Source organism: Pinus tabuliformis, chromosome 1_1 (assembly GCF_031772625.1).
Source record: "Pinus tabuliformis cultivar Carrire ecotype Pingquan chromosome 1_1, CPIR1, whole genome shotgun sequence".
Taxonomy (NCBI): domain Eukaryota; kingdom Viridiplantae; phylum Streptophyta; class Pinopsida; order Pinales; family Pinaceae; genus Pinus; species Pinus tabuliformis.
The window spans coordinates 455704905-455726793 of NC_142297.1; the positions used below are offsets into that span (position 1 = coordinate 455704905).

Genomic DNA, 21889 nt, shown 5'->3' on the forward strand with positions numbered 1-21889 from the left:
CTCTAAGTCCACCATATATGAAGTCCCCAAAAGTCACAACAATCTCATGTCATCATGAGCTCCATAAACCATCCCCAACCAATATCTCAGCAAGCATACAAGTCTCAGCCCAAAGGTCTCTGCAAGATGCCTCAGCTCTCCATGTAGTAGGAATGCTCCATAGCCTGCTCATAACTCCATCCAAGTCCATGGCTTTGTTGTACAAGAGTGCACAACCTCTCCATCGGCTCATAAGTAATAAGTCTCCATGTCACACTAGCAAACCCATCTGCACAACATCCCTGCCTTGGCACTCCTCATTGGATGTCCATAAGTGACACCTCTACAAGTGCTCCCACATAATGTCCCTGCATAAGACTGCCATGTTTCATGTCTACCTGATGTCCATGACTAAGTTGTCCATGTAGTCCAACCAAGTAGGCCCATCACAACAATCAGTCATCTCATCCAAGTCTACTATCTTCGGTCTAGTGAACTCGGTCACCCAACCATATCATCATCTCATGAGTCTCTCCATCATAGCTCTCCCACTAAAGGTTCCACCAAGACTTTCTCTTGGTCTCGGCCATGAGAAGTCCACCCAAGTATCATCAAATGTGTGCCCTTCAATCTGTCCATGAGTCATGCCGGGGACTTAGCTAATTTTCCATGTGGCTAAAGCATGACCCAATCCTCCGCAACGATCATCATATTCCTCCCTTGTCACGGGCTGTTGCACCTTCTACCATAAGGTCACAAACAACCCCAACAAGTCGTGCAACAATCAACAATCCTTGCTTCTCCATACAAGGTCTCATCATAGACATCCATGGTAAGATGCTCCCTTGCATCGACAAACTAGCTTTGCCCTTCCCTGCATACGGTCCATCCACCAAATGTCCAAATGAAACATAAGTATCAATGGTACTATCACCATGAGGTTCCTCCATATGAGTATCCTCATTCATCCATGTTTGCAAACTGCACGATCCTGGTCCAACTTGATCAATCTCAAGTTCATCCCCCATCATGGTCATGTCTGCAACATCTTCAATCATCATCACTTCCTCTTCCTTGATAGCACAATCTGCAACTTCATCTTGCTCCATTGTCCAACCAAGTTGAAGAAGTTAATTTTCAACATTCTTTTCCAAGACTTCAAGTTCCTTTCGAATCCGGGGATTCTCTTCTTTCAACCTCTTCAACCTGTATAAGGTAAGCAAGAGCTTCCCTTCGCATTCTCCCAAACTTGCCATGCCTTGTCGTTCGGCTTGGCCCAAGCACAAGGCTTCACCCCTGCTAAACCTGTTTCACCATTTACCAACTTCACCAAGTTCCCTGCAACTACGAACCGGCCCTTGTTCCACTTGTATGTGAAACTAGCTTCCTTCACTTGCAAGTACCTGCTTCCACTGTCATGAGCAACCCTGCTCACCAGCTTCAAACCCTGAATCGGCTTTACCTGTCATGAGCAACCTGCTTCGATACCACCTTCACTTCAGTGGAGGTGTGTAGCAGCTTCAACCTTCAATGCCCGAATCAGCTGCTCTGATACCACCTGTCACACCCCTACACCTGCGGTAGTCTTCCAACCGCTTATAGCGAGGTGCGGCACCACCGAACACTTTCTTTTCACCAATACTAATGTTCATGGACTATGCCTAATTCACTTTCCTTACTTAGTTTGTGTTGCGCAACCAAGTAATATTATGTTAGCCTTTATACTAATGAACACCCATACTCATTCATTATCAACAGCAATTATAAAAGAGAACAATAATTGCATAGTATAAAGGGAGGGGCAACTCCCTGAACAATGAGTCTGTCCAACAATATATAATAATCAATCATTTTTCAATAATACAAGCTTCACAAGTATTCTTGGCAAAGTCCAAGTCTATACTTAGTCACTTTTACAACATCGGCAAATCAACCTTTTACAATGTGTGTGCGTTCCTTGCATGATGGGTGGGTGCACACCTGAGCCACCAAGACACCCTTGTCAAGTCTCGGCACAACAACACAACCGCACGATCAACCCGGGCATGTCTTGCCCAACACCTTCACCTTTCACCGTGAGCGTTTCCACTAAGTGCGTTCCACCAAGGAGGGCGCATGAGCTATGCGCTCATCTCTCCTCGAAATTGCGCACTAGTACTTCTCTTCAAGAGCGAAGATCCTTGATCGAATGTGTTGTTGATTTGATGAGTTTGAACGCTCAACTCACAAGTGTATATACCCATCGTGGGGTGTGGGTGGGCTGCCCAACCAACCGCCCACACCCCCCTTCACACGCATCGTTTGGGTGCTCTACAAGTCGGCCACACCCTCATCGCCATAGGTCAGCCACCCTTCCACCGCAAACGCTCAAGGCATGGGCATAAACCATCGCATAACACTCGGTCGTTCACTAAGTTAGCACTATCGTCGCATATCCATCGTCGCACGCTCGTGCAGCTCGCGCCTGCCTCTGTACCGTGCGCCCGCTCGTGCATCGCGCGCCCGCCCCTGCACCGCGCGCCCGCCCGCGTGTACTCCAGCTCGCACGCCCGCCCATGCACCTGCCTGTGCAGTTCAACTCGCGCGCCCGCCTGCGTGTACTCCAGCTCGCGCGCCCGCCCATGCGCCTGCCCGTGCAGTTCAACTCGCGCCCGGCCATTTGTGCACCTGCGCTATTTGTCCATCGTGTGGCCCGGCTCGCCGCCCAACCGCGCTCGCTCGCCCAACCGCGGCCGGCACAACGAAGGCCTTACAACGGGGCTACTGATTATAGTTTTAGTTGTAACTTTTCAATCTTTTGGGCTTATTTGCTTATATCAAACATTTGGGCACGGTTTCAACTAAGTAACATTTCATTGAGTATGTATTTACAAATCAGTGATTTTGGGATCAAATCCCACAAAGTAATTTTATACTTATTCTTCAAATTCCTTCAAGTTTTTGAAAGTAAAACCAATGAATTAACCAACATCTCTTATAGAAAACTTCTCATGTAAAAAGCTTGCCAGCTAGTAAGAATTATCCAAAATAACTTCTACTTAAATAAAACATTTATACATAAATTATTATTTTAATCAAATTACAACTTTTTTAATTCAACAATTCCAATTTAATAATCCTATAGACCTGTCTTTGTACTTTTGAGATAATGGATAATAACCTAAGATATCAATCATGTCTCGGGCTATCATGTCTCGGGCTAGTGGATTTATTGCTTTTGCATAAAGATTAGGTCCCACATATCTGTGGTCAGCACATCTTCTAAACGATCTGGAATATATGGTCGGTGACTCGGCGGCGACACTCAATAATGCAGCAACTTTCATGATTTCACCGTTCAGATTACGGTATTAGTTCCTTCCATCCATTTAAAAACAATTTAATAATAAAACAAAAGTTTCACCGTTCAGATTACGGTATTAGTTCCTTCAATCCATTTAAAAACAATTTAATAATAAAACAAAAGTATCCTCTTGGTTCGTTCAGCGGAAAACAAAAGTATCATTCAATGGAAATATATATAGACTTGGTTTGTTCAGCGGAAAACAAATCGTCTGAATCGACCAGATATAATTAGTGTGCTGTTTTGTTCTCATCGATTCGCTGGTAGGTGGTCTTGACATTATTCAGACGAAAATATTGAGGTTCACCGCTCATCCCCAATCTCTGTAAAACGTCTTGGATCTCGCTTGCTTCTTTCTTCTCTGTAAAACGTCTTGGATCTCGCTTGCTTCTTTCTTCTTCTGTATCCCATGGCGGACCTTACTTCGACACCACCCTCTTCTTCGTCTTCATCCACCAACACTACCCATGTTTATGACATTTTTTTGAACCACCGCGGTTCCGACGAAAAGAAACGCCTCGCCAGCCATATCTACCGTGGTCTTACTGTACGTGGCTTAAGAGTAAATTTGGACCAGCCCAAATTGCGTAAGGGAGAGGACATGCCTTCTCAAATCAAAGAGGCTATTCGAACCGCCTCAGTGCATGTTGCAATATTTTCTCCAACATATGCCCAATCAAGATGGTGTCTTGAGGAGCTCGCACTAATGGTGGAATCTGGATCGACAATTATTCCTGTCTTCCATAATGTCGATCCTGCGGAACTTCGCTGGACGCGGAGTGGAGATGTAGTCCAGAGTCAGTATGCTCGAGACCTGCAGATGCTCGAAAAGAAGAGAACATTAGATCCTCATACCAACGAAACAAAGCCACGACATGACTCGAGCACTCTGGAAAAATGGAGGAATGCTCTCTCTGTTGTTTCATATAAAAGCGGTTTTGATATGAACGCATATCACGGGTAAGGGCCATACTCTCTCTCCAGTTTCTTTTAGTTATTTAATGAATCATAAGGTATATTCCTCAATCACATTATGGTGCATATTGTTCAGTGACGAAGGGCAGCTAGTTGATGAGGTCGTAAAGGAAGTGTGGCGAAAGGTTCGTAAAACACCTTTTTATGTAGCCGAATATGATACTTGGCTGGATGAGAAAATAGAATGTGTGGAAAGAATTGTGCAAAGCCAGAAGACTAGGGTTGTGGGAATTGTGGGTCTTGGCGGGGTAGGCAAAACGACCCTTTCAAAAGGATTCTTCAACAGACACACATCAAATTATGATCGATCTTGTTTTCTGTCTGATGTGAGAGAAAACGCAGCCAAGAGTTCTTTAAGTTCATTGCAGACACAACTTCTTAAAGACTTGGCTCATTTGAAGGACGTGCAAATAAGCAACACCGATGAAGGCATAGAGAAGCTCCGAAAGCATCTCTCATCCTCCCCCCCATCTCTGATAGTCTTAGATGATGTTGATCATATTGATCAACTTGACGCATTGTTTTCACCGGTGATAGATACCATTCAGGCCAGTAGTTTAATCTTGGTTACTTCTCGCAATATGGATGTACTTACAAGCTCGGGAATTCTAGGCGCGTCTATTTACATGCAAACAGGCCTTAACCGGCAACAGTCTAGAGCACTATTCTGCTTGGTTGCCTTTGACCAGGGTTGTCCTGAAATGGGGATTGCCCTTATCTCTTAAGGTCACTGGAGCGGCTATTCGTGGAAAAGATTCTGAGTTTTGGAAAAGACAGTTAGACAAAATCAGAAGAATACTTCCCACGGATATTCATAGCATCCTTAAAATTAGCTGTGATGGTCTCGATAAAGAGGAGCGGGAGATCTTTTTAGATGTCGCTTGTTTTTTTATAGGAGAGAACAGAGATACCGCTATCAGAACATTGAACGGATCAGGTTGGGCAGGATGGCTGGGTCTCTGCAACTTAGAGAACAGATGCCTAATCGAGATCGACTATGAAAAGTGTATAAGAATGCACGACCACCTCCGCGATCTCGGCAGAGATGTAGCAGAGAAGGAACATCCGCTTCGGCTTTCGCGACCAAATGTCAATCTTCTTCGTACTCTTTCCCCCTTATCGCCTGTACGTATGTTGAAGCTCTCCACGGATTTTCAGATTAGCATTGTGATATCTAAATTGCCTATTTGTTTTGAATATTTTTAAGAAAAAATAATGTTTTTAACAACTCCGAGTGAACCATTCAGGTGCGAGGAATTAGGATGGATTATGGAAATGGCAGTGAACAATTTTTCGAAAACGTTGCGGGCAACTGCAACCTAAGCAGGTTGGAACTGCTTAGGGGTGAAGGTTCTTTTGTTGAACGCGTGTTCAACGCTGGGGAGTTACGACAACTGATATATCTCCGATGGGAGAACTGTCCGATCTTCTCCATATCTTTCACAATTCTAACAAGGAATTTAAGAGTGTTACACATAGAGGGGAAGAATTTGAAAACACTCTGGCAATATGAATCTGAGGTAGCACAAATTCTAATTTATTTGGACAGAGATCGATTTACATTTCTCTTCAAATTATAAAAATTGCTTGCATTTAAGAATTGTCTTTGTTTATCACAATGTCAAATAGGTTACAATTAAAGGGGCAAATCAACTTTAATGTTTTCATGTACACATTGCATCGCAGGCACCACTACAGTTGACGGAATTGTATATTGATGCTCCACTTTCACAGGTTCCAGAGTCTATTGGTAAACTGAATCAGCTCGAAAAAATTGTCCTGAAAAATAGTTATTTTAAAATTTTACCAAATGAATTCTATGATATGCATTCATTGAAACATATCACGTTAGAACACTGTGAACAAATGATGTTGCTGCCGGATTCAGTTGGGATGTTGACGGCCCTCCAGACTCTCGACTTGTGTTCGTGCTCCAGCCTGCAGGGGCTGCCAGACTCGGTGGGGCAGCTGACGGGCCTCCGGAGGCTCAGCTTGGAAGGGTGCACCAGCCTGCAGGGGCTCCCATACTCGGTGGGGAAGCTGATGGGCCTCCAGAGCCTCAGCTCGGAAAGGTGCACCAGCCTGCAAGGGCTCCCAGATTCAGTGGGGCAGCTGACAGGCCTGGAGGAACTCAACTTGTATCATTGCTCCTGCCTGCAGGGACTCCCAGACTCGGTGGGGGAGCTGACGGGCCTGCAGATCCTCAACTTGCGAGGGTGCTTCAGCCTGCCGTGGCTCCCAAACTCTGTGGGGGAGCTGACGAACCTAAAGTATATTGACTTGTCCCAGTGCTGGGATTTGGAGAAGCTGCCATCTGCCATTGGAAACTTAACTAACCTTCAACATATTGACCTGTCCCAGTGCTGGAATTCGGAGAAGCTGCCATCTGCCCTTGGAAACTTAACTAACCTTCATCATATTGACCTGTCCCAGTGTTCCAATTTGAAGCTTCTTCCAGACTCCTTCGGAAACTTAACGAACCTTCATCATATTGACTTGTCCCAATGTCCCAATTTGGAGCTTCTTCCAGAATCCTTTGGAAACTTAACTAACCTTCATCATATTGATCTGTCCCAATGTTCCAATTTGAAGCTTCTTCCAGATTCCTTCGAAAACTTAACGAACCTTCATCATATTGACTTGTCCCAGTGTCCCAATTTGGAGCTTCTTCCAGAATCCTTTGGAAACTTAACTAACCTTCATCATATTGACCTGTCCCAGTGTTCCAATTTGAAGCTTCTTCCAGATTCCTTCGGAAACTTAACGAACCTTCATCATATTGACTTGTCCCAGTGCTCCAATATGAAGATGCTTCCATATTCCTTTGCGAACTTCTGCAACCTCGAATATCTTAATCTGTCAAGGTGGTCGAATTTGTATGTGCTTCCAGATTACACTGCTAACTTTAAGAAACTCGAATATATTGACTTGTCTTGGTGCTCCAACTTGCGACTGCTGCCGGTTTCTTTTGGGGAATCAAGGAACCTCCGACGTACTAACTTAACTGGGTGCTTCAATTTAGAAACGTTTCCCAAAGGAGATTGGGAACGTGACGAATCCTAAGTCTTAATTAGTCGACTGGGTTGTCACTTGTTATTACCAGCTGGACCACTGGTTTGTCACTTGTCATTACCCACTGGACGTTGGAGCATTGGTTAATGGTTTATACTTGAGAGAGCTATCTTAATGTACTTCTCTTCGACTGTAGATTTTGGACTCTGTCGTTACTTCTACTGATATTTCAATTTTGCTCGTGGGGTGCTGAAGGGAAAATCGTATGGGAATTTCGGATTTCCACTATTTGCTGGGCGACTTTGTGCCCTCTTAAGACTACTCTCTAAAACTTTGCTGGTGAACAGCAGGTATCGTGAAACAAATTATGAAATATTAAATTTATACAATGTTAACCATTAAAATTTTTTTATCTAAATTTTAATAAATTTAACCAAATTATTAAATAAAAAATTACTTGAAAATATTAGAAAGACGTCTTATGAAGCTATTACTTTGTTTAGATAATCTTCGGCAAAATCACATAACCAATCTTTTGTCGACGCGTTTCGAACCAACCAGTGTGGTTCATCGTCAGCGCAATTTGAAGAACTAATCCGGGTTAGCTTGATTAAATAGAGTGTGCAGAGACTCCAACAACTATAATGCCAACGGCTAATTTTGACCAAAGGTCCTAGTCAAACCACTAATTTTATTATTAATATTGTTAGAAACAGCTAAAACATATAATTTATTATTATTAGCTTATATACTAAAAAATTTCAATTGTTAATTTGAGTATATCTAAAAATGAAACATTCTTTTTCAATATATATATTCCATGACATCTCAAAACTTTTCAATATTTTTTTTTTCAATATATATTCATATAAATTCATAGATTAATAACAATAAATTAAATATTCTTATAAATTAATGAATCACTAGACAGTAAATTTTAGTGTTAGAATCTATGTATCTTCATTTCCCGTATTTTCGTGTAAATTTATTATTAATTTTAAAATTATAAATTATATTTGATTTTTCATAATAAATATGTATAATTTGTAATATTATAATAAATATATTAGCATAATTTTATATGTATTTTTGGGTTTTTTTAATAAGCATATTTAATATTCTCGTATCATTATAGTAATTATTATAAATTATATTTATAATATTATAATGTAATTAAAAAATAAATACGAAGTTATATATTAAATTTGTATAATTTGTGATAAATTTTTTTAAAATTTAAATAAAAATATTTGATTTTTCATAATAAATATGTATAATTTGTAATATTATAATAAATATGTTAGCATAATTTTATATTTATTTTTGGGTGTTTTTAATAAGCATATTTAATATTCTTGTATAATTATAGTAATTATTATATAAATTATATTTTTAATATTATAATGCAATTAAAAAATAAATACAAAATTATATATTAAATTGGTATAATTTATGATATTATAATATAATTAAAAAATTTATTAAAGGATTGGTAGTTAGTGGGTTTGAAATATGTTAGTTTTTGTGGTAAAAATTTGATTATGTTGAAAATTATGGTGGAAAATTTGAATATCTTGACATTAAGGTGAATAATAGTACCGATTGTGATTCAATCATGATTCTTGCCTATAATAGCTGTCCAAAGTAAAATGATTAACTATTAATGATTTAATAAAATAATATAAAATAATATATTAAAATGTTGAATATGAATTATATATTAAATAATAATAAAAAGATATACCATATTTATGTGATTTATTAAAATTTAAATATTAATACACACAACTATACAAATTAATATTAATTTAGATATAATATTACAAAATTTATATAATGTTATTTGAAATTATTGATATAATGTCATTATAATAAAAGTTATTTTTAAGGCAATGTATTAGTTACATAGATATGATGATAATGGTTGTCTGTTGATAATGATTTTTTATTATTATTGTTAATTATAGATAGATATACTTAAACATGTTGAAGCATGTTTAATACAGCTTGAGTGAGCCTAATGGTTAAGAGCATGTGTTTCCTCCTAAGAGGTCATAGGTTCAAAACGAGAGGGGGGTAGAGTATGTATGCCTTCATACACTTAGCAGTCAAATCGCTACGCGAAGGTGGGTCCCTTGTCCCACAAACAAGGGGGTCTCATACACCAATTTGGTGTGTGGTTTGGTTGTGACCTTAAAAATAGATATTATTATTATTATTATTAATGGTCAAATATTATGAATTATGACCAAACCATCATCATTCTACTATTGATATTCATTATTCATTAGGGGTTATGCGATATTGTGACATGTATGATGAGTTATGTTGGTCGATGACATTTTATATTGATAATGTTATGTTGTGATATTCATATTTGTTGACTGATGTTCAATTATTATGACCGTTAAGGGTTACACTGCATTTCATCATTTGTAAGACAGTAAGAGGTTTGCAATATAGTTATTATATATATTCCAATGTTTAATTTTGATGTATTATGTTCAATCATTATGTTCATAATGGTTGTCAAATAATGATGTTGATCAACTATGACATCCTATTATCACATTCATAAAGAGTTTTTGATGTTGTAATATTTATGAAAATAATTTTGTTAGATTGTGGCATTCATCAATGGTTATGTTAGATTGTGACGTTTATTTTGACTTTATTTTTGTGAAATCAATATGTTTCTTAATAGTTACGTTGCATTGCATGGTTCATAAAGGGTTATATCACATTATGACATTAAAAGGTCAACTTTAGGAACAAATTTAAGGATGTAAATTTATTTTAAAGTTTAAAAACTTTGATGAATTTTACTAGTCTCTAATATGCAATTTATAAAATGTTTGGCGATCTGTTTATACAAATATTTGAATTTCTAATAATTTCATATAGTTTGTATAAGACTATGGCAAATTTTAAGGTTAAATAATTTTATACTATAAGATTTGGGTGAATTATTTTTAGATAAAATGGAAATTTGGAAATCTTTTTTTCGGAAAAAAAAAACATGGAAAATTAGCCTACCTGCAAATATTAGCCCTAAAATTTTCCCTAGTAAACTTTGTTATCAATGTGCTTAATATATGTCTATTAATATTCATGAAGGGTTATATTAGATTGCCACATTTTTTTATGGGTTATGTTGGATATAAACATTTCTCAATAGTTATGTTAGACAATTGAAACATTAATTTTGGTTGACTTTGTGTAATTGGCATGTTCCATAATGGTTATCTTACATGAAGGGTTATGTTGCATTGAATTTGCTTGCCTTTGGCTAGCAATGCCTAAGTATGGATGTTAATAGGCCTATATTATTAACTATAATAGACCAACAAAAAATGAACTGATAATGATTCACTATTTTCTCACCATTACATTTTAGCATGATGATGTTGATCTCTTTCCTTATCAACGATAAGAGCCAACTTCTTGGAGAAATTTTCAGATTCCTTCTAATCTTTTATAGAGGTGATACTCTTTCACACTAAGATTTTAAAGGCAAGGAAAATTTCAAGGATGGAAAATTATCTTGAAGTTTAAAAGCATTTACAAATCTCACTAGTCCCTAATATGCAAACTATAAAATGTTTATTGATGTATTTGTAAAACTATTCAAATTTATAATGATTTTATATATACTCTCTATATAATGTTGGTGATTTTTAAGGTAAAATAATTGTATATTGTAAAATTTGGGTAAATCATTTAAAAAATTGGAAATTGGCGAATCGTTTTTTGGATAAATCATGGAAAATTAGCACACCTACGAATATTAGCCCCTAAAATTTTCCATGTTTAAAGGTATTCACTGATACAAATAAATATAGTATTCAACACTTTATTCCTGTGTGAGTGGATCATGTGCTTTAAATAAAAAATAATAAATAACATTACAATTAAAAAGATAATCAAATTGAAAATAATGTAACCTCACAAATTAAAATACCTAACTCATTCCATCACATCCATCCATAAATATGACGAGGAAAACAAGTTTGAAGAAACATTCATAAACATAAAATCAAAATTATGGTTAAGATATTTCAGAGAGCTTTACATGATTTTATCCATTTAGAACCATAAGATGCATATCACAACATTCACGATATTTCATGCTTTATAAAAAATTCTTTGAAATCATAAATTTCATGCACTATTGAAAAAGCTCTGCATGAGAGTAAAAAATGCTACAAATTAAAGTCAAATTTGAATGAAGTGTGTGCCTATTGCATTACACAATGTTCCTAATACTTAAATGATAAAAGTAATGCATTTGTCCTAAATAGATTGGGATGGGGCTCTTTTGGACAAATAAATAGTATAGTAATCTAGAAGAAAAGAGAAATTCAATTAAGGATCAAGTTCGCAAAATGGATAAACACTTAACAAAGTTGGATGATTACACATTGGAAATAAAGAAGAGAAATTACTTTAAGAATTAAAACTAACAAAATTTGCAAAGGATTGATGGATTGAATGATACCTCTCTTTTAACATCTAGGTGTCAGAGTATATATTCTAGGCTTTTAAGTCTTCTTTGATGTAACTACCTTTGGTAGTTCTTTAGAATTATAAATTTCTATTAAGTACTTTTTAAGCCAATCTTGTATGTACTTCCTCATAGGTGGAGCTATAATATCCTACTTTACCTTAAGTGCAAATATTTCTTAAAATATGAGTGTAATTATTTAATAGTTTTCAAGTGGTCATCGTTTCCATTAACAAAAGTAAATAAGCACTTTTTAATCTCCTCCTTGGGTAAGTTAATGATATTTCCTACTTCATTGGACCAATGATGCTCTTATTGTGCTCAACTCATATTCTAATAGATCTTTCAGTATTTCCATGGAATCTCTTATTTATTGTGGCTCTTTAAGGTCAAATTTAGTCGCTTTAAACAACGTGTAACTTATTTTATGATTGATCTTCACACATCTAGCAATAGATTCCTACAATATATGTATTTTAGCAAACCATCCTACTTTTATTTGCTTCATTCTCTTACTTGATGGAAATCCTTGCTAACTTCTCTAAAAGTCACTTAGACTTGAAACTTATGCAATAAATTTATTTAAATCTTTTTTAGAAAAAGGTCAATCATGTTTAAAGTCTTATGTGAATATTTAGTAAAAAAAGAAATCCTTTATGAAAGATTTCTTAAAGTTAGACTAATATCCCGACCTTCCAAAATAATCTGCAGTCACTTGTTGATGTTTTTAGTGTTACTCCACTTAATAACTTGGCTACTTTCTTTATCTTGCTAGATGTCATGGGTGTTGTTTCATACATTTGATTAGGAGCTAATATGGCTATTAGAGGTGTAAACAAAGGTCTAGGGCTTAAAACCTCCTCTATTTCATGTATTTTCCTCTTTCATATTATATTCTCTAACTCTCGCTTCAAGACATAGTGGGTAAGAGTGTCTCCTATACTCGTGTATTTTAGGAGTCCTAAAGGTCCAACACCTGAAACATCCACCTTTGATCTCCATTTATTTCTCACCATTTTATTCTTAATGTGAACTTTCTCAATTATGAATTTCCTTTCTACTTTGTTGTATTGGGCAACATACATGGTTAAACACTATTCTTCAAAGACTATAGGCTCTTCATGACTCAATTCCTTTATAATTTTCTGACTCTCAATGATCCCTAATGCCACATAATTAGGTGTCATAATGTTATCCACTTCCCTATTAGTATGGTATTCAGAATGTTGGGAATCTTGTTTGCTTGAATTTATGTTATTTTTTTGTCTATTTAATGACATTATTTTTCTCAATATCAGTGTGTGGTGGTTCCTTACCATCATCTCCTCTAGCATGTCTATCATTACTCTCTACTCTACTTTGCGTGTTCCCTATTTTTCCTGCGTAGAAGAGGAACTCTTACATGCTTATGAACTAGAGGAAGACTGCATATTGGTAGCATTTTTTCCTCTTTGTTTTTTCTTACTCCATTTTTGTTAAGAATTATTACTAATTTATGCATCCACGTCATCATTCCTTATCACTTTTTCTTTTTATTTGATGTTTCAATGTCATTATCGCCTATTCCTTCTACAATTTTGGTGAATAAATTACCATACGTCATAAGAACTAAATGTTTTGGAAATACCCCTTCAAGATCAAAACCTTTGATGGGTTCAACTTCGTTTAAGTTGACTACCTTGAGAATTTTAGATACTTCAGATTAGTGAGAATAATTGTTTATAATAACCTCCAATATATTAAATGGTAATGAAATAAATTGTCTTCTTCTTTCTGTAAAAACTAATGGACCATCAAAAATATTTCCTTCAACAACGTGTTCAGAATAATGTTGGAATTGATGTCAAATGGGCAAGGATGGCTGATCTATGAGAGTTATAGGATTTGAAGGAGCTTTTTCCTTAAGAGTTTAGCTTAAAGGCTCATGGAAGTGGCATAGTTGTATTATTCTTGGAAAAGAGCATTCTAATGATATGTGAAGTCTGCGAATGGCCTCCTCGATCAGGAGATATTGCTTGTCAAATTCAAGTGCCCCAAACTCAAAATTACAGAGCTAAAAGTGCTTGGAGGACCAGTTGGTGGAGTCACTAAAGGGGAGCATGGTAGACGTGGGCATACCTAACAATAGAGGAGACAAATCTCATTGGATGGTGGTGGAGGCCTCTTTACACTCAAGCCTAACAGGGATACCCTAGAAGAGTCAAATTGCATGTAGTAGTGAAGGCCAAGGATGATGTCAGCATGGGACATGTGGCATGACAACGATAGGAGTAGGCGTTGTTGATTGGCAGAAGTGACCATTTAAATGGAAAGAAATTTTGTGGGTAGATATTCTGCCACATTCCCCCACCAGCGCATAAGAGAGATTCTACTCGGGTCAGCATGCTTAGGTTGTAACATAGAAGGGGGTGTTATAATGGGCAATTTTCCCATACCGTCGATCTTGTGATAAACAACGAAGATTGATTCTGACACCCTCCTCCATGTATACCACAAACCATGCAAAAGGGTTCCGAAATGGGCAATTTGTTTAGCGCAAAACATGAGGTGGTTTTCTATGATATTCGAGTGGACATGGATCTAATAGCATCAGCGGGAATCTTTTTGATTGGTGAGCAAAGGTCCCCACAAAACACATAATTCCGACAAACTCTTACCCCATAAGTTTCATAGCATGTGAAGAAGTGAAGGATCGAGATGGAAGCATTAGCAAACATGGCAGCAACACAGTAAGGTAGAGTGACACAAAGTTAAAAAATTGGCAGGGGCCCTTAGAAATTTAATAAAGGAATTCATTGAAAAATACAAGTCCTAGAACCCTTTCTCTCTCCTCGTGGTACACATGTGGAAACATTTTATTGGCTGAGGTGTCGTCAATATGTAGGACAAGCGGTATGAATATTCAACATTTTTGGGTACCCAGTTGGGCCAAAAATGTGTGACACATGGACCAATCCTATGGAACCACATGGAAATAGTGATGTAAGCATGACATCATCCCTGAGGTTGCATCTCAACAGGTTATAAAGGAGGAAAGGTAGAAGCTGCAAGTTGACTAAGCATCGAGCTCAAGTGGAATAAAACTCAACTCGACTTGCATTTGAAGTGTCCATGAATTCAACAATGGTTCCACTCGAACATGTCATCCCTAAGGCCTTGATCCTGGAAGTCTAAAAAGTGGTATAGGAGAAAGTTGTTGGTTGACAAGGCACTAGGACATCTCTTTTAACATCTAGGTTTCAGAGTATATATTCTAGGCTTTTAAGTCTTCTTGATGTAACTACCTTTGGTAGTTCTTTAGAATTAAAAATTTCTATGAAGTATTTTTTAAACCAATCTTGTATGTACTTCCTCATAGGTGGAGCTATAATATCCTACTTTACCTCAAGTGCAAATATTTCTTAAAATATGAGTGTAATTATTTAATAGTTTTCAATTGGTCATCGTTTCCATTAACAAAAGTAAATAAGCACTTTTTAATCTTCTCCTTCGGGAAGTTAGTGATATTTCCCACTCCATTGGCCCAATGATGCTCTTATTGTGCTCAACTCATATTCTAATAGATCTTTCGGTATCGCCATGGAATCTCTTATTAATTGTGGCTCTTTAAGGTCAAATTTAGTCGCTTTAAACAAAATGTAACTTCTTTTATCATTGATCTTCACAAATCTAGCAATAGATTCCTACAATATATGTATTTTAGCAAACCATCCTACTTTTATTTGCTTCATTCTCTTACTTGATGGAAATCCTTGCTAACTTCTCTAAAATTCACTTAGACTTGAAACTTATGCAATAAATGTATTTAAATCATTTTTAGAAAAAGGCCAATCATGTTTTAAGACTTTATGTGAATATTTAGTTAAAAAAAGAAATCCTTTATGAAAGATTTCTTAAAGTTAGACTAATATCCCGAGCTTCAAAATAATCTGGAGTCACTTGTTGATGTTTTTAGTGTTACTCCACTTAATAACTTGGCTACTTTCTTTATCTTGCTAGATGTCATGTGTGTTGTTTCATACATTCGATTAGGAGCTAATATGGCTATTAGAGGTGTAAATAGAGGTCTAGGGCTTAAACCCTCCTCTATTTCATGTATTTTCCTCTTTCATATTATATTCTCTAACCCTTGCTTCAAGACATAGTGGGTAAGAGTGTCTCCTATAATCATGTGTATTTTTATGAGTCCTAAAGGTCCAACACTTGAAACATCCACCTTTGATCTCCATTTATTTCTCACCATTTTATTCTTAATGTGAACCTTATCAATTATGAATTTCCTTTCTACTTTGTTGTATTGGGCAACGTACATGGTTAAACACTATTCTTCAAAGACTATAGGCTCTTCATGACTCAACTGCTTTATAATTTTCTGACTTTCAGTGATCCCTAATGCCACATAATTAAGTGTCATAATGTTATCCACTTCCCTATTAGTATGGTATTCAGAATGTTGGGAATCTTGTTTGCTTGAATTTGTCTTATTTTTTTGTCTATTTAATGACATTATTTTTCTCAATATCAGTGTGTGGTGGTTCCTTACCATCATCTCCTCTAGCATGTCTATCATTACTCTCTACTCTACTTTGCGTGTTCCCTATTTTTTCTGCGTAGAAGAGGAACTCTTACATGCTTATGAACTAGAGGAAGACTGCATATTGGTAGCATTTTTTCCTCTTTGTTTTTTCTTACTCCATTTTTGTTAAGAATTATTGCTAATTTATGCATCCACGTCATCATTCCTTATCACTTTTTCTTTTTATTTGATGTTTCAATGTCATTATCCCCTATTCCATATACAATTTTGGTGAATAAATTACCATATGTCATAAGAACTAAATGTTTTGGAAATACCCCTTCAAGATCAAACCTTTGATGGGTTCAACTTCGTTTAAGTTGAATACCTTGAGAATTTTAGATACTTCAGATTAGTGAGAATAATTGTTTATAATAACCTCCAATATATTAAATGGTAATGAAATAAATTGTCTTCTTCTTTCTGTAAAAAATAATGGACCATCAAAAATATTTCCTACAACAACGTGTTGAGAATAATGTTGGCATTGATGTCAAATGGGCAAGGATGGCAGATCTATGAGAGTTCTAGGATTCAAAGGAGTTTTTTCCTTAAGAGTTTAGCTTAAAGGCTCATGGAAGTGGCATAGATGGATTATTTTGGGAAAAGAGCTTTCCAGCGATATGTGAAGTTTGCGAATGGCCTCCTCGATCAAGAGATATTTCCTGTCAAATTCAAGTGCCCCAAACTAAAAATTACAGAGCTAAAAGTGCTTGGAGGACTAGTTGGTGGAGTCACTAAAGGGAAGCATGGTAGACATGGGCATACCTAACAATAGTAGAGATAGATCTCATTGGATGGTGGTGGAAGCCTCTTTACACTCAAGCCTAACAGGGATACCCCAGAAGAGTCAATTGCATGTAGTAGTAAAGGCCAAGGATGATGTCAGCATGGGACAGGTGGGATAACAATGATAGGAGTAGGCGTCGTTGATTGGGAGAAGTGACCATTTAAATGGAAAGCAAGTTTGTGGGTAGATCTTCTGCCACATTCCCCCACCAGTGCATAAGAGAGATTCCACTTGGGTCAGCATGCTTAGGTGTTAACACAGAAAGGGGTGTTAGAATGGGAAGTTTTCCCATACCGTCGATCTTGTGATGAACAACGAAGATTGATTATGACACCCTCCTCCATCGATACCACAAACCATTCAAAGGGGTTTCGAAATGAGCAATTTGTTTAGCGCAAAACATGAGGTGGTTTTCTACGATAGTCGAGTGGACATGGATCTAATAGCAGCATCAAGAATCTTTTTGATTGGTTAGCAAAGGTCCCCACAAAACACATAATTCTGACAAACTCTTACCCCATAAGTTTCATAGCATGTGAAGAAGTGAAGGCTCGGGTTGGAAGCATCGGCAAACATGGCAGCAACGCAGCAAGGTTGAGTGACACAGAGTTAAAAATTTGGTAGGGGCCCTTAGAAATTTAATAAAGGAATTCGTTCAAAAATAAAAGTCCTGGAACCCTTTCTCTCTCTTCATGGTATACATGTGGAAACATTTTGTTGGCTGAGGTGTCGTAAATATGCAAGACAAGTGGCATGAAAATTCAACATTTTTGGGTACCCAATTGGGCCAAAAATGTGTGACAGATGGACCAATCTTATGGAACCACATGGAAATAGTGATGTAAGCATGACATCATCCCTGAGGTTGCATCTCAGCAGGTTATAAAGGAGAAAAGATAGAAGCTGCAAGTCGAATAAGCATCGAGCTCATGTGGAATAAAACTCAACTCGACTTGCATTTGAAGTGTCCACGAGTTCAACAGTGGTCCCACTTGAACATGTCATCCCTAAGGCCTTGATCCTGGAAGTTTAGAAAGTGGTATAGGAGAAAGTTGTGGGTTGAAAAGGCATTGGGATAGTGTGGAAGAGCACAAGGACAATAAAAAATGCTTCACGAGGGCCCATCCTTGAGGCCTGGACTTGAAAAGCTTGAGTGGTGCACAAATTAGGTTCATCGAGATGAATTGGCAGTTGGAAACTTGACAACAGGTTATTGGCTCGTAGGTTTAACAAGCAGACTCATTGAGAAAACTCATCCCAAAGGCCTTACCCCAGAGGAATTTAAAGGTGCACAAAGTAGAGTTGCAGGCTAGTATAGCATCAGGGTGAGTCGTTGGCTCTTTGGAAAAGAAGTGACCAATGAAAATGGGAACAATGTTGTCCCACTAAAGATGTAAGCATGTAGGGCTTACCCTAGAGGAAACAAACAAGCACACAAGTAAATTCACCTAGATAAAGGTGCCAAGGGCTAAGTTTAAGCGCTAAGGCATGGTTTTATGTGGTGAAAAGAGATACAACTAGTGGATTTAATAGTTAAGTGCTCAGGTGTTAAGACCGGGTTACGACACTTGGTCTTATGGGTCAAAAGGACACCAAATTGCAGAGTTAAATTAAAATGGCTCATGCATATTTCTCCATACCTAGTATTCCTTGCACAACCTGAATAATTAAATGAAAGGAATTATCAGGTGTCCATTCCTTGTATTAATAGAGTTGCAGTGGCTAAGAAGTTGTAGAGAGAAGAATGATAATGCTTCCCATACAAATTTTGATTGAGAGCTATTCTAAGTATGGAAGAATACTCTAAAGGTCAATCACATAATTAATTCAGCTGTAGGGGCCAAGCATTCAGACGTGTTAACAAAATCGAGACCTTACCTGTTCGAGAGGTTAAGTAAACCAGTCCCATATGCAGGCTTTTAACTGAAGATTAGTGTGTCACAGTATGCATTGAATGTGGTGGTTGATGTGTTGACAATGAGTGTTGTGCATTGTGTTCGCGGTGAACAAAAAGGCTCAGTAAACATTGATTCAAGTGGATGAAAGAAAATTGAGAGCAAAGTGAAGATTATGAAGGGTTGGAAGTAACACAGTGTGAGTAGAAGGGTGATGGTGGCCTAGAGCTCATAGTTATACAAATAAAATAAGGGCTGAGAATATAACTGAGTAGTGAAGTGTGCAGTGCAAAGAAAGACCACATAGTAGAGAGGAAGGTTCTGTGTGGAACAACTAACCATGTTTTATATTTTTGTGCATTTCTATAATCCTTTGTTTTCATAGTCTAAAAAGTTTATAAAAAGTAGAACAATTAGCTAGAACAAGTGGTGGCCTGCATTCATAAGAGGTTAGTGCCTCTTGCAAGTAGTGGCTTGCTATCTTAAAGGGGGTTTGGGCCTCATGTGAGTGGGAACTCAAAAAAAACTTGTAATTAAGTAGGAGCTTAAATTATATCGTAATAACAAACATATTGGGGGTTTTCTTCCTTTTGGTTTCCGTATAAAAATACTTGTGTCAATATGTGCATGCTTCTCAATTGATGAATCATGTGTTCAAGTGAATGATTTACATTGTTTCCTATGTATTTTATTGAGAATTCTCACATAAGTAACTACCAAGAGTAAAAAGAAATTAAGACTTGAGATTAAAATTCAAAAACCTCAACAATTAATAATTCAACCCCCCTTTTAGTAATTCCTTATTCCAACAATTGGTATAAGAGTTAAGTTCCTTTAGGAATAGTTTAACCAATGGAAGGTAGATCCATAAGGAATCATGTCTAGAGAAGAGTGTAATGATGCTTACTCAAGTAAGATATCAGTATTTTTGAGACAAACTACACTTTTTGGAATTTCAGGATCGAAGCCTATCTCATGTCCCTATGGGTAGTAGTTTGGATCTCTATGTTGGTAGATTATGTTGTTCCTATAGTCCCTCCTACATATGCAGATGGTATAAAGGTGTATGGAAATAATGCAAAATCCAAGAATGCAATTCTCTTAAATCTTAATAAATATGAACTTATAAAATTTATGCATTGCAAGTCAACTAAAGAAGTGTGGGACAAGCTTAATTAGAACCATGAAGGATATGACAAAGTTAAGCAAGCCAAACTTCAAATGTTTAGAATGAGGTTCGAGAGATTGAGAATGAGGGAAGAAGAGAATATATCAGAGTATTTCCTTAAGGTTGATGAAGTAACCAATATGATTAGATGACTTTGGGAACATATCAATGAAGAAGTAATTTCTTAGAAGGCTTTGAGATCCCTACCTATGGGATTCAATGCCAAGATCTCATCCATCGAGGAAATGAAAAACTTGAAAAAACTCACAATGGACCAAATACTTGTACCCTCACATCATATGAGATGAGAGTAGGAAAAGAGAACGCTGAACCAAAGGAGGCATCTTTCAAGGTGTCTAAGAAGGTTAAGGAGCATAACGGTCATCAAGATTGCTCCAGTCATGAATATGATCGAGATTTGGCTCACTTTTCTAGGAAACTAAAACGTGGTTGAGGAAAGAATAAAGGCAAGGTACCCTTTAAATGCTTTGATTGTGGAAGAGTTAGAAATTTCACTTCAAAGTGTTCGATGATGGTTTTGGAAATCCCTCAACCAAGGGGATCTCCCAGATATGAAGTACCAATTAGACCTCACACCATTTGGAGTAGGATCCCCAACCGGAAATATAACCAGTTGCCATTATCTTTATAGATTTTCCTTGTCTTCCATTATTAACGTAAGAGATTATATAAATATTATTTGAAACAAAAAAGTAATTTGACCCTATGAGGCATAAAATTGTGATGTATATAAGGTACTTTCATGACAAGGAGAAAGAGAGTGAGCCTCTAGAAGAAACATAATAGTACTATCCTAAAAGAGACACAAAAGAGCATAAGAGGATCGGTATTGAACATGCAAAGTAGTTCATAATACAACCAAGGTCATAAAACCAAATACAACAAACTTTCAAAAAGATAAGTACCAAAGCCACCAAAATAGTTCAATTTCCTTAGTAGATATGAACGAAACATATACCGCAAAAATCTAAAGAATAGTCCTAAGGTATTCACGATACATGCATGAAAATGTGTTGGCTCATCGGGCTTCATATATTAAGTGGAAGTGCCCAGATATACAAGTACAATGCTTCCACACTAACCCCAATAATGGAACATCAAGTCACCACTTTCTCCTCCAAAGAAACATATTCTCTCCTATTCCAATGCTAGAGAAGCCAAGGTGGGAAGTTCAAGTCCCAAATTCAATTTGCTTGAGTTATGAGGGTGTATTCATAACAAATGAGGTGACTCTCCACCTCCCATGTGACTCTTGACCTCCCTCATGACTCTTGAGCTTCTACAATGACTTTTCGAATTCTTATATGACCTTTGAGCTTCTATATGACTTTAGAATTCTTTAGTGACTCTTCATATTCCATGTGGGAGCCTTGATATTCCACATATTTTGAATTTTCTCATTTAGGAAATTAAAAAATTACATTCCACAAAATATGTGGCAAGACACTATGACATATGTGACTATTGAAATGACTCTTGGCAATGATGACATAGAACTTCATGATGATGTGGCATTTCCAAGCTACTCTTTTTACTGCTTCCTTTGCATCTTCACGATGGATATTACATATGTTTTGTCTTCTTCCTCCAAGGGGCTAATTGATATAAAGTCTTCATACCATATTG

At 36.9% G+C, this 21889-nt stretch overlaps 2 protein-coding genes across 2 annotated transcripts; both read left to right on the forward strand.

Annotated features, from left to right (window-relative positions):
• Positions 1–3731: 3731 nt before the first annotated feature.
• LOC149213721 (disease resistance protein Roq1-like) lies at positions 3732–5022 on the forward strand. The gene is made up of 2 exons (XM_089389124.1): positions 3732–4282; positions 4374–5022. The coding sequence occupies exons 1-2, from the start codon at positions 3732–3734 to the stop codon at positions 5020–5022; spliced, it is 1200 nt and encodes a 399-aa protein (XP_089245250.1).
• Positions 5009–7661, forward strand: LOC149213722 (uncharacterized). Its single transcript, XM_089390801.1, has 2 exons — positions 5009–5422; positions 5545–7661. The coding sequence occupies exon 2, from the start codon at positions 6122–6124 to the stop codon at positions 7358–7360; it is 1239 nt and encodes a 412-aa protein (XP_089246927.1). The 5' UTR covers positions 5009–5422; positions 5545–6121; the 3' UTR covers positions 7361–7661.
• Positions 7662–21889: the final 14228 nt, after the last annotated feature.